At 37.7% G+C, this 12,834-nt stretch overlaps 1 protein-coding gene across 33 annotated transcripts in view; it reads right to left on the bottom strand.

Annotated features, from left to right (window-relative positions):
* NRXN1 (neurexin 1) overlaps window positions 1-12,834 on the bottom strand; it is a 670,738-nt gene that overhangs the window by 205,898 nt on the left and 452,006 nt on the right. For all 33 annotated transcript variants that reach the window (XM_015621249.2, XM_015621250.2, XM_015621265.2 and 30 more), the window contains one exon: window positions 4,158-4,339. In XM_015621249.2, the coding sequence (XP_015476735.1) occupies window positions 4,158-4,339 (182 nt within the window). The remainder of the gene's footprint in view (window positions 1-4,157; window positions 4,340-12,834) is intronic.

Below are 12,834 nucleotides of genomic sequence, written 5' to 3'. Positions count from 1 at the left end.
AAATATAGACAGACATTCACTGTTCTCTCACTGGAACCACAGTAAAATAAACAGGGCATTTCACAGGGCATTTCCCCACACTTTCCACCTGGAGAGGGTTATAACAACATTCAAAACATTGCCACATCTGCCTTATTCCTTATCTTAGACCTCTGAATGTTTCCTATCAGATGATCACCACAACTTCACATAGTTCAGCAGGTGCATACCTGTAAATGAGATTAATTAGTACATTCTCACCCTGCTTGAGTTAGGAGAAGTGACCAGTTCAGCCTGAGTAGCTCGTGTGCCCTAGGCTGGGTTTCTTCTCTAGAATGCCAAAGCTTTATACTTTTAAATCCTCTGCTGGCCTTATGCTCATACAAACTTGTTCTCAGCTTCAAAATCAGCTATCACCATAAAAAACAGCTGCTTTGTGCTCCGCAAATACTTTGAATTTCAAACAAACAACACAGACAAAGAAGACACAAAAACTGCTGATTCCTTCCATCAGGCATAAAAAAAAATGTTACCTTTTGTTATAAAGGTTTTCATTTTCACAATGAAAGATGAAAACATGGCATAATTTATGTATTTTTTATAATGGCTGAAGTTGGTTGACGGAAATATGTCCTTCTTCTCAAACAGAGCAAATACCCCTTGTGCAACACAGGAGAATTACAGTTTCCTATGCTACCAATGTTGACAGAAAGAGAAATTTAACAGGACTTCTTAGCCCTTTGAGGTGATATCTATGTCTAACTTCACTTTGTTCCTCACCATAGGTAAGCTAAAAATTCGAGGTAGCAACAGCACAGTGCCTGTGGAAGACAATGACATTGATATATTTGTACACTTTGCTTTCTAATGATGTGGGATAACAAGGTGGGAAGAGAAGAAGAGCGAAGGTAGGAATAGGAATCACTGGCAGAATACCTAAGGGCACTAGAAGTCAGACAAAAAGTTAAGGACAGGAATGCACATGGTGATTAATTGAACACTGCATGAAATGCTACTGCCTTTTTCCATGTGACATGGAGATGGATGTGAACCATGTCATGAAAAGAAGAAAAAAAGGAAGCCTGCAGTAATTATCAGAGCTATCTGTCCTTCATTTATCCACCAACAGGAGAAGTAGTGGCAGTAGACTTTTAGGTACAATATCTATTTCCTCTTGAACTAAATCTCCCAGCAGAGAGAGCACACGAGACACTTCCATATGAGAAGTCAAGTGATTGAAATGAAAGCTAATTGCTGCAGACTAAAACATTTTAAAATCCCTTTCCTGAAGTACTGTGTTGCATATGTATCATACACACAGACAGTCCTTTATTTATACTGCTACAGTACAGGTGGAGTTTTAGAATAATCTACCTTGGAATTTAAAACATTTGCACTGGAACTGTAAAGCATCTGCTAGCAATGCAGATGACACATTTTTAAGAATGTTCCTCATAACAATGGTTATTTGGAGAGGTTAAATGATTAGTTTAAATAAATATGTTCCTAACCTAACACCAAAGCTGTGATTCAGATGACAAAGCAGCAATTTCTAAAATCAGAATTTTTTACAAGCTTGATTTAATTATTAGGTTTACATTGTCTTTAAGTAAACAGAATAATAAAGAGGGCAAGCACACATTGAAGTAACTTGTGATTTTCTCTTCCATTTCTAGAATGAAGAAGGTTAAGAACAAGCTACCTCAAAGCTCTCAAGCACCCTCCCCAACATGCTAGTGAGGGCTATAATCTAATTTTTTTTTAAAGCAGCAGTTCCAGTGCAACTCTTTTTGCCACCACATGCAGGTGAGTTATCCATGCACAGCGCATCTCAAGGTACACAGGCACTTTTTGCTCATGCATATTCATGGCACAAACAGGTGAGTGGGTACATGCAAAAGAACATGCAGAATTAAACACTTCCCTCCTAGTTTTATCTCTTTCCTCTATCCATAACATGTTTCTGGTTGTTTAGTGGATAAGACACTCCTAGTGGCATCTCAGTATTGATAAAAGAAGGAAGTTTTGAATGACAAACCCCTCCTACTGGTTTTATTTACAACTAGTTTAACACAATAGCTGCTAATATGGAAACATTTAGATCTAATTAATTATTTTTCAAATATAACACATACATAGACTTCCCTGTTTCATGTTCTCTTCTTTTTTATAACTGTGATATTTCACAATCTCTTTCTGAGCTAAAATGGATCTCAGGTAAAAGTCTCAGAAATATCTGCAGCTCAAGTGACTTTAATGAGATATATGGTCTTTGGTGTCACAAGTGCTTTTGAAAATACTGCCTTTCAACTTCCCTTTGAATACTATCCTTATTTGAATTAGATTCAGGGAAATTATATCCCAGTAGTTTTCCAAGCTTTACCTATCGCTGACAACCCTTATAGAAATCCTTGCCAAATGTCTTAGGATTTCAGGTCAATCCCTCAGTGTCTCCACTCTAGGGACAGGCTACACTGAAGCTGCTCTCAGAAGGTCAAACCTCATTCCAGTGAAATTTCCCACAGTTACCATTTGGCTCTGAAGCAGAGCAGGCCTCAGGGAGGTTCCCAAAGTCCCTTGCAAAGGCAGCAGGGGGAGGCCAATATCTCCTCACACAGCAGGATGATAAAAGGCTTTGCTGCTTCACAGAAATTTCAAAAGAACTAAAGTACAATTTATCATTTTCCCCATCCTTATTAAGCTGGTAGTGTTTCTGACCACAGAAAACTCTCAATTATTCTTTTATTTTACCATCTTTTGTTACAGCATGGGTATAAGAAAGTTATTTGAGAAAAAAAATATATTTAAAACCACAAACATGAGCAGTCAATATTTTTTTATCTCAAACTCATCATTAATGAACAAAATGTTTGCTTTAAAATAGAAATATCATGGCTAGATGGAAGAGCAAACAAATATTACTGTTTTTATAGACTTCAGGTATAGTAAAATTTCAAGGAAAACTTTCCTTTGTATGCTAATGAACGAGAAAAAAACTGTAAGAAGTAACTCTGTTGACCAGAGGGTGGGTTTGCTCTGAGATAGCAAATAAAGAGGTAAATTGTAACAAGGCACCTGGTGTTTGCTTTGCAAATATTTAAATTCTATCTAGCAACACAATACTTGCCTTGAAATATGTAGGCTCTCATTTTTTCTGGCACCTGGGAGAAGTTGCTTTGTTCAGTTTTTAAACTAAGATTGCACAATACCTGCCAACAATTTTGTCCGTTCAATTCAATGTAAGATAAGGGTATAGACAACCTCTGAATTTATTTAAGGTTTTCTTTCTTTATTTATTTACTCAAGCCAGTAAATAAATTAGAAAATCACCTTCATCCACAATGTAAGAGTGCCTTTGCAGAAAAAAGGAGTCTGGGAAGATTGAATACCATAATCCCATCTAATTTTGAAAATGATCACTGCTGAATGTTTTCTGAGGGTAAAAGTGTAATTGGTTATAGATCAATAAGTAATTTCATTGAAAAGGAACTCAACTGTTCCTGAAAGTAGAGACATTCTCAAATAAAAATCAAACTAACACATTAACAAAGTTCAGACTAATCTAAACAACAAAATTTTATACTGCTCTAGTTATGTTTTTCTCAATTGATCACTTATTTATGAAGCCATAAAATGCCACATGCTTTCAATTTTGATTGCTAGTTCCTTGCTTTAAGGCAGCTAAAATTACTTTTTAAGACTTCCTAGCCTGACAGTCTTTCTTTCTGCTTAAGATTTACCATCACAAAAGAATGGTGAAATCAGAGGACAAATTCTAACATTAACAATAAACACAGTCAGCTGTGATACACTGCAATTCCACCATTAGATTCCAGATCAAATCCCCCAGGATAAAGCACACCTTCCTCTGACACTGCTAAATTCTCTTCCATGTAATTACACTGCAATAAACTGCTCTATCTGTACAGGTAACCCAGGATGATTTTTAATTGAAAAGCCATGAAAAGTAGCACTGTAGCAAATAAAAGAGATCTTGAGTATGTTTGAGACCCTGTACAACACCGTATGCAATAAACCAGTATCATTTAGTTCACTACTGACCTCAAAAGGTTCATTAACTGCTAGAATTACGTTCAGACAAAATAAATTTACACCCCCACAAAGGCAAGCACGACCAAGACAAGAAGAAATCTCACACCTTTGGTGCTGATACTTACGATATGCAGCTCTAAATAATCTCCAAGGCCAGTAGAACTGTCCACTCGCACCAGCACAGCCTCTTTTTGCACAGTGCTAAACCCTATTGCCAGTCTGTCCGCTCGGGTGCTCGGCCGGTCGTTGGGAGGCCACGTGTAAGTGATCTGTCCACCACCTTTGCTAAAGATATACGTTGTCCCCGCTGTTAAAAAAAAAGAGGAATAAATATCATCAGCCCACTTGCACCGGTGCAAAGCCACGTGGAAATCATCTGCCCTAAAAAAATCAGGTTCTCGCGTAGTAAATGGATTCGTAGGCTGTATTTCAATGTGAAGAGGTCTTTATCTCTAAAAATTATGCAGCGAGTGAAATATTAGTGGGTTTTATATTGTGCAATCAGCACTGAATATAACTTAATTGCAAATGAAACAACTTTAAATACCATAGCTCTGATTCAGAAATGCATATCTGTTTGGAAGAGTTCTTAAGCTTATGATTGATGAACATATTTCTGTGATGTGAAGAACGGGGATGAGTTAAACCAAATGCTTTCCCCAACTGGACCTACATGGAGAAATCAAGTCATTCCAGTTGCCTTGTGGCTGACAAAAAAAAATGCAGCTACTTATTTACACAATGAAAATGATACATGATGGTGGCCAGCAGAGCAAGATGTTAACAAATACATTCTGATAAGACTTTTATGGATCTGAGGTTTATCATCTTGTGACAGATGGGGATAACGAGTGGAAACATACTTTACTTGTCATGTCAGGACAAAGAGATTAGTCTACCATCTGAGTAAGCAATGGCTTATTTACATAATGCTCAATGTACATCTTTCAAAAGTGGAAATCTTTACACATTATATCCAGGATGCACTTACAAAATCTATAATCTGTTTGAAACAAGTGCTGTAATCCAAAACCACTTAGGACTCAGGTGCTTAACTTCATCACCAGAATATTTCCTCAGAACTAAAATAGCAGCATATTTGGACATCTTCCATTTAAAACTTGCATCTTAACAACAGCAACAGTGCAGAGCAGGAAAACTGTGCAACTTTTGTTGGAAAACTTACTACAAGCTGTCTACTTCTTTTCCATGAGGATAGGTCAAAGCTTAGGGAGATAGATTAATGCATTGTAAATAGAGATGTCTAGTTTTACTATCTGTCCTAAACTGTCTCAAACTGTGGCTACTCTCAATTTTATTGCATTTTATCTATTTTATTACATTTTATCTATTTTATTAAACAGCTAACAATAGGACAAGTGGGAATGTTTTTAAACTAAAAGATAAGCGATTTAGATTAGATACCAAGGAAAAACTCTTTACTCAGAGGGTAGTGAGGCACAGGAACAGGTTATCAAGAGAAGTTGTGGAGACCCCATCCCTGGAAGGCCAGGTTGGGTGGGGTCTTGAGCAACCTGATCTAGTGGATAACATCCTGGCCCATGGCAGGAGGGTGGAACTATATAATCTTTAATGTCCTTCCAAGGCAAACCATTCCATGATTCTATGAAAAGCAATTCAGTTTATTTCACCCAATGCTCCCACTCCATACTCCCCTTGCCCATGTAAGTTGACTGTACATAACAACGTAATTGTAATTTTCTTACTTTCTTTCAAGGTCAACCAAAAATGTTATTAGCATGCAAAAGGAGCTAAAATCCCTCAAACATGCAGACTTTTAAAGGCAAAGCCAAGAAGAACTGTAGAGTTACACAACTTGTTCAACTCCCAGACGTCTCAAAATCTTACTCAACTGCTGAGCAGAACTGCTTTGTGTCAGTCGTAATGCAGAAAGGACACTCAAAGGCCTTTTTGAAAAGATTCCATATATTTATTCCTAACATCACATTTTCTTTATGGAATTACATGCCTATTAATTAGGGCTTTTTACCAGTGCCATCAATCTGTAATAATTTATGCACTGTGCATACCACTAGAAATCACTGTAAATCTCATTTTATATTAATACACTTGTGGGATAGTTTCACTGTTCTTCAAAAGGATCTGTTGGCTTTTCTCTTGATGCCAAAATACCAACCAGCATGTGTTTCAGGAGAGTTTGTCAAAGTCTTCAGCAAAGACAAAGACAATAGCAGGTCTGCTGTTTAAGATTTCACTTGCACTTTAAGTGAAATCAGTTTTATCTTTATGATAAAGAGTTTTGCAAGAGTAGTGAAGATTGGGGCTGTGCCAGGGATTGGTAATGGACATGGGCAAAAGGTGTCTGGTTTAGGAATGCGTGTGACAAAACCCCTCTCCTCCTGCTCTCCCACCTTTGCTTTCCTCCTGGGCAGAGGTCTGGAATGTGCAGTAATCTGCTGTGTGTCATTAATCTCCAGTTACAATACATCCCAGAGCAAAGACACATTAGGCTGGTAATATCAATGCTGATGGCCCCCAAGTTCTCCTCTTTGCTGCTACTGCTGACTTCAAATCTCCGCCTGATGAGTTGGGACCTTCATGGAGTTCATGTCACTGTGGTGTCTGGAGTGAAAGGATTTGTTCCGTGTTGATGAAAAACTGAGGGCTTGATCCAAAGCTCATTAAAAACAGTGACAGCCCTTCTGTTGACTTCATAAAACATTGTGTCAGGTCATGAATGAGGTTCTTATAAGTAACAAAAATGAGAAGGCTAAGAAAAAACAACTCCTTACACCTCAATGTCACAGATGGAGCTGTTAGAATAGTCCCTAAGATTTAAGTGGCAGTGCATAATTCTCCTTTTCTTGGTTGTAACAGATGTGTTTACCCAATTTAGAAGACAAAGAAAAAGCCTGCCAAGCATGGTGGAGTCATACTGAATACAATGACCCAGAAGTAAGTCTTCAGATCTGAACAATGAGAAGCTCTGCTGTTCTTATTCAGAGTGAATCTTTGCTGCATTTTTTTGTTAAATACTGCCCTTCAAATCAACCAGGGAAGAGCAACTCATTCCATACTGCTGCCGCATTGAAGGCAAGGTCAATGTCAGTGGAGCTGGATAAATCTAGCTGTAAATCTTGAACTACATAGAATAAACATCAAAGTTAAAAAAAGTATCTCTTATCCGCAAGAACATGTGGCTTATGGGTTTTTATGAGAAAGCTTTCCCTCCTTTATAACTGCCCATTTTGTAGCTCTTCGAAGTAACTGCGTGTCTGGTAAAAGACTAATTAATCCATGCTGATGAATACAGATCTGCCTCTGTCTGAGCTGTACGGGGAGTCACGTTCCTCAAATTTCCTGTATTAATTATGAAAAGAAATGGGTCGGAAGCCATTTGAGAATAGATCCTCTGGTGTTTATATTTCAAGAAAGACAAATATAATAATGCAAAATTTATTACTCTGGGATTGATTTTAGCTTATAGCCCGACCTCCCATTAACTATTAAAAGCTAGAAACTGAGCAGTTATTGGAAACAAACCTCCTTACTATCAGAAGAAACAGAGGAAGCCTAATTCACTTGCTTGATAAAGGCTTTTATGCTTTCTGACAAACCTCATAATGTCTATGCCGCTCTTTTAGAGCACTGTCACGAAACTCCAGCCATCTCCCTTAGCTTGTGGCACTGTGTTGTTTGGGGTTTATCATCTCCAGAGAATTGAAAGCAGCGGAATTATAATGTCAAGAATAGCAATGCCATCAGCACAGTGCTTGTAAGCAGACAACTTTGTAACATGCCAGTTATATCTCTCAGCCACAGAATTTACTGCATAATTCTTTATGCTTCCATGCATCCACACAATGTTTGGGAAAAATGTCCGCACAGCCCTTTGAAATTCTTACCCGTGAAAGCATGGTTCCCATTGTAGCAAAACGCCAGTGGTCAGGATACAGTAAGGTTTTTTTAATGGCCTGGGCCTCTGAAGTCCTACTTGTTTGCAAAATTCATCTTTATGAAATAGTGCATTCATTTCAGCACAGTCTGGCAGCAACTCAAGGACATCTGCTTACCTCTACAGTATTAAGCAGATAAATATTTTGTTTAGAACCCATTCACTGTATTTATTATTGTTTATGACTGCAAAGCTTTTCAATATTTATTGCTCTGAAGTCACATTTGATGTAGCTTAATAGTTTGCTTGAATCAACAGCTTTCTGCCTTCCTCATGTTCATTCCAATTTTGAATTTAAGGTATATTGCACTGAAGGGTAATGTACATAATTCCACTTATCCCATATAATGTAAGTAGCATAATGTTTATTTTCAACATTCACATCAGGTTTCAGGCACTGATGAAGTGAATGCAATGGTTTGATCGAGCTCTGGACCCTCATAAACTATGATTCCATCACATTCTGTGACTGAAAAGACTGAAGCCTGTAAAGTTCAGTAGTGAAAACTATCAGCTGCACTTTCATCAATAGAAAATCAATTTTTAACTATCATTACAAATATGAAGTGTAAGGACTGCTAGTAATAAGACATTACCCAATAATGTAATTTTCTTCTTTCTGTATCTTATCAGTACTTTATTCTGGGCTACAATGTGAACCCTCTTATTCCCATCAGTAACTAATTACTTGCATTGATAAAGCTGCTGAATCTATTTGTGCAGGCTACTATTAATTACCAAGAATGAAAAATATACAATATGAAATATTGAAACATATATATATATACATATATATATATACACATATATATACATATACAAAATTGTCAAAAAATCTATATGAAAGCATTATTTATATTTACTATGTTCAGATGAGCATACGAATCTTCTTTACTACTGATTTTTACATATTCATCTATGTATTTCCAGTCTGCACAACCTGAAGGTTAGAAAAATACACAAAATTTCTGTTCATATATTTGTACAGATTTTCTGAGGTAAGTAAAGGAAGGAATGCTTCAAGCCAGAAACATATGCCAGGGGGAGAAGGGGGGAGGAGAGGGTTTCAAAATAATCCATGTGATGGATTAAAATACAACCCTTCTGTATTGCTTCTTCCTAGACTTTGATATGTTATTAATTATTTACACAGGAGAGAGAATATATGCACAGGGTTGAGGTGAGGAGGGCTATTAGGGTTAACCATGGCAAGGAGATTGAAAAAGCTGCTGGAAGAAGTGTTTCAAACTAAAGACCAGATTCAACTGAATGTTTCCTGAAGGCATTCTGATACATGCCCACAAATCTGGGCAGGAGCCTGAATATGGATTGCAACTGCTCTCCTGCAAGAGCAACATCAGGCTATTTAACAGCAGAAGAGGAATTTAATTGCATGGGGAAAGAGAAAACGTTCAAAGGGATTACTGCCTGGAGCTCTCCAAAGAGCTTGAGCCACCAGGTTAAGAATGAATGTCTTATTTTCTGGCCCAGTTCTCTTAGATTTGTGGATAATAGGGACTAGGACAATATTTATGGAGTTCCTTTGACCAAGCTTGGCAAACCTTGATAAAGGTTCAAAGTTTTCCTGGAAATTGGTTGCTACTCCAAAGAATTTCTAGTTAGGTCCTTGTACCCATCTGACTGCATGCCCAAACTAGGACTGCTACAAACAATCATAACATTTGTCACCTGTAAGGTCACAAACTGTGCAGCACAATTCCTTAGTAATTCCATTATTTCATTCATTTATCTTCCCTTCTTCCAGAGTAACTGTAAGAAAAACTCACTGGCCAAAGTGGCATTGACAAAGATCATTGCTGGGTTTTGTTATTAATATTGTCATTAATTATATCATCTTCTCTCTTCAGGTAAAGATGCTGAGGAAAATAAAGCAGATAAAACACGTCTATCAGCCTCCTGTCAGCCTTTTATGGAACCCACATATCACTGTGCTACAGCTGAGCTCTAAAACTCAGTGTTTCTGTAAGAGAGGCTGAAGCCACATCATTCAACACCTCAACCAACTCAATCATCTCGAGCAATTAATTTAAATGAATCAACAAAACAGTATCTCCTATTATTAATTCAAGCACCACTTTACACTGCATTATAGAACTCCTCTTCCCTAAGCACTAAGGTGATCCTGATTTGCTTTATGATAGCCTGCAGGACTTTTCATCACCCTGCAGCCAATTTTTCAGAGAGATCTATAAACCAGTGCTGTGTGTGGTTTATTATATTCAGCTATGCCTAAGAGCTGTCTCCAGGTAAAGGTCTAAGTGATAATAGAACCAACACAATCCCAAGTCACGTTGTGCATCCTGCCCTTTCCAGTGGCACTTGTTGAAGATTCAGGGTACAAACACAGCAGCAAAGTTTTTTTCCTCAGACCACGGAAAAAACCCTAATACTGCTCCTTTCTCTACTTCTCCTTTCTTCCAGTCTATGGCATTGGTGTTTGGACAGTTGTTAATGTTTTACCTTCCATGCAATAATAAAGTGGGTGAAAATATACTCCATTCCTGTTCTAAAAAGTTCTTGTTATTTAAATTCCCCAATTGCTATCAAGCTCTATTGATAAATAGGGTCAGTAAGTGACAAACTGCAATTTGTGAGTAACAATGGCTCAACAAACATGTATATCTATAAAGAACAACCCTGAAACAGCTTAGCATCACTATTCCAAGTCAGCATCATTCTTTGCATCATAAATGACATAGTTATAATAAAAGTTTCAAAAAATTTAAGGAATTTTCCAACTAGAGTGATTTTAATATTTTAAATCAAGTAGCAACTTGCACCTCGAATTACCCCACTGATTTAGATTAGATCACTTATCTGGAGTAAAGTGCTACTCAGTTTGAGTAGGAACATTGAACTAAGAGCCTCCAATTGTGTTTAAAATGAATATAATTTTGAGAAGGACCTTAGCCAAGCAAGAACTAGCTGAAAGGACTTCTAAGAGAATAGAAATTAGGAGTATCTGTTCATCTGACTTATTACCAAAACACAAGTTGATTAACTGAATGCCAATGGACTTGACAGTATTATGGCACTGATGCTGTACAATTATTTTTATTAGCTTTGAAACATCCACAGAACAAAAAGTTCTGTGGTTTGTTGAGCTCATAAATATGTTCATTTACACAAAAAATCACTATTTATTTTATGAAAGGATACAGTCTAGCACAAATCTGGCACAGAGTGATAAAAGAAAATTAACATTCTTCTCTAGATTCTCTCAGTTTAAAAATTTTATGGGCTGCCTATCACTTTTCCAGTATGAATGCTGTTTAAAATGAATTTGAAACATTTCTGTATGAAATGTAAGAGAAGTAATTCCCCATTAGGGCCTTGGACCATTATACAATGTAGATGGATAGAAAATGATATCTTTTGGAAATTAAAGCCTGCTTTAAATGTCATATTGCACTCAACATGAAACATTTTAATCCATTATAACTCTAATAAAAGTAACAAGGATACATCATGTCTGATTCTTAAAGCTTGCCAAAAAGTCAGATGGAAATTAAAAGCCAAGAGTCTATAAATAAGGGAAGGTTTTATTTCTCCTACAATCTTGCCAACATATAGTTAAATTCCTTGAGCACTGTCTATATTAATTGTGTGGCTGAGAAACACATATGAGAAGAAAATGGATTGGAAAGTATTTGTGAACAGATAAAATATAAAGTCATTGTTAAGAGAACTTCCCTGTCTGACCATCCAGGTGCCACACTGGAGTCACCCTCCCACCACCTGAGCTGGGACAGGAGACCCTTCCCAGCTATGTCCCCACACCCACCCAAGCACACCAAGTCACCTTACCAGCCCCACACTGGGCTTCCCACAGCACAGTCCCAGGCCTCCAGAGCCTTAAGGTGGTTTAGTCAGGGTGCAATAGCTCATCAACAGAATAATGGAATAACAAAATAAAATAATAGCTCAAGCTGGTGCCATCAAGGAGGGATCCTGAGCTTTGATAACCTCACAGTCCGAGTGCACCAAACCATGTGGTAGGCTCCTGCTGTTCCTAAGTGTCCAGTCCCCTGGCTGGGCCACGGGTCCCTGAGCCCACTTGGGCTCAGGGTCAGGTTCCTGGCCCTCACACTGCAGCTACACACCAAGCTACCTGCTCTAAATGTGCTCCTCAACACCATTGTCAGATTGAAATCAGTCAAGTCAAGTACGCTTGAAGACAACAGGACTATTCCAGTCTCCACACTCCTGGCATCAGGAATTATCAAGGCCTAAACTTCAATTTAACCACAGCTGCAATCAGTTCCATTATAATAAATTAACTGCACATGCACTGATTTTCTCCTTATAGCTTATTAGTTGTTGCAAATCCAAAGTGAACACAGGGAAGGGGCTGGTTAGTTGAAGGGATTTGTAACAGGATGTAAGAACTAGGACATTAGCTCAAATACTATGCAGGTTGATAGACACCAAATGTTGTCACCATCTGTTGGTGCCCTGTGTGAAATCATTCAGTGGTTCTAGTCCAGGGACTTTACAAACTCAACAGATACCTGGCAAAAGTTAAAAACCCTCTAAGCCAAATAACTTGAGCTGTTCAAGTTCCCAAACTTGCTGACTCAGCTGGGAAGCCAATAAGTTGAAGACAGAAACTAAGACCTGAGCATCTCTCACAAAAGTAGCTCTGCACAGATGTGCACATAGGCAAAAAAAACTGGTAAAAGAAAAAACAAAATTAAATTTTCTCTGTTTAGGTGCATCAAAAGACAATGTGCTTGTCAGAGAAATAACAATTATTCGTAAGTCATTATTTCATGAAAAATGTTAATGCCTGATGTTGTGTTTTTATTCAAGCACCTACAGCAGTATTCTGATTCTCAGAAGCG

The sequence above is a fragment of the Parus major genome, chromosome 3 (genome assembly GCF_001522545.3).
Source record: "Parus major isolate Abel chromosome 3, Parus_major1.1, whole genome shotgun sequence".
Taxonomy (NCBI): domain Eukaryota; kingdom Metazoa; phylum Chordata; class Aves; order Passeriformes; family Paridae; genus Parus; species Parus major.
This window is presented reverse-complemented; position numbering and strand designations above follow the sequence as displayed.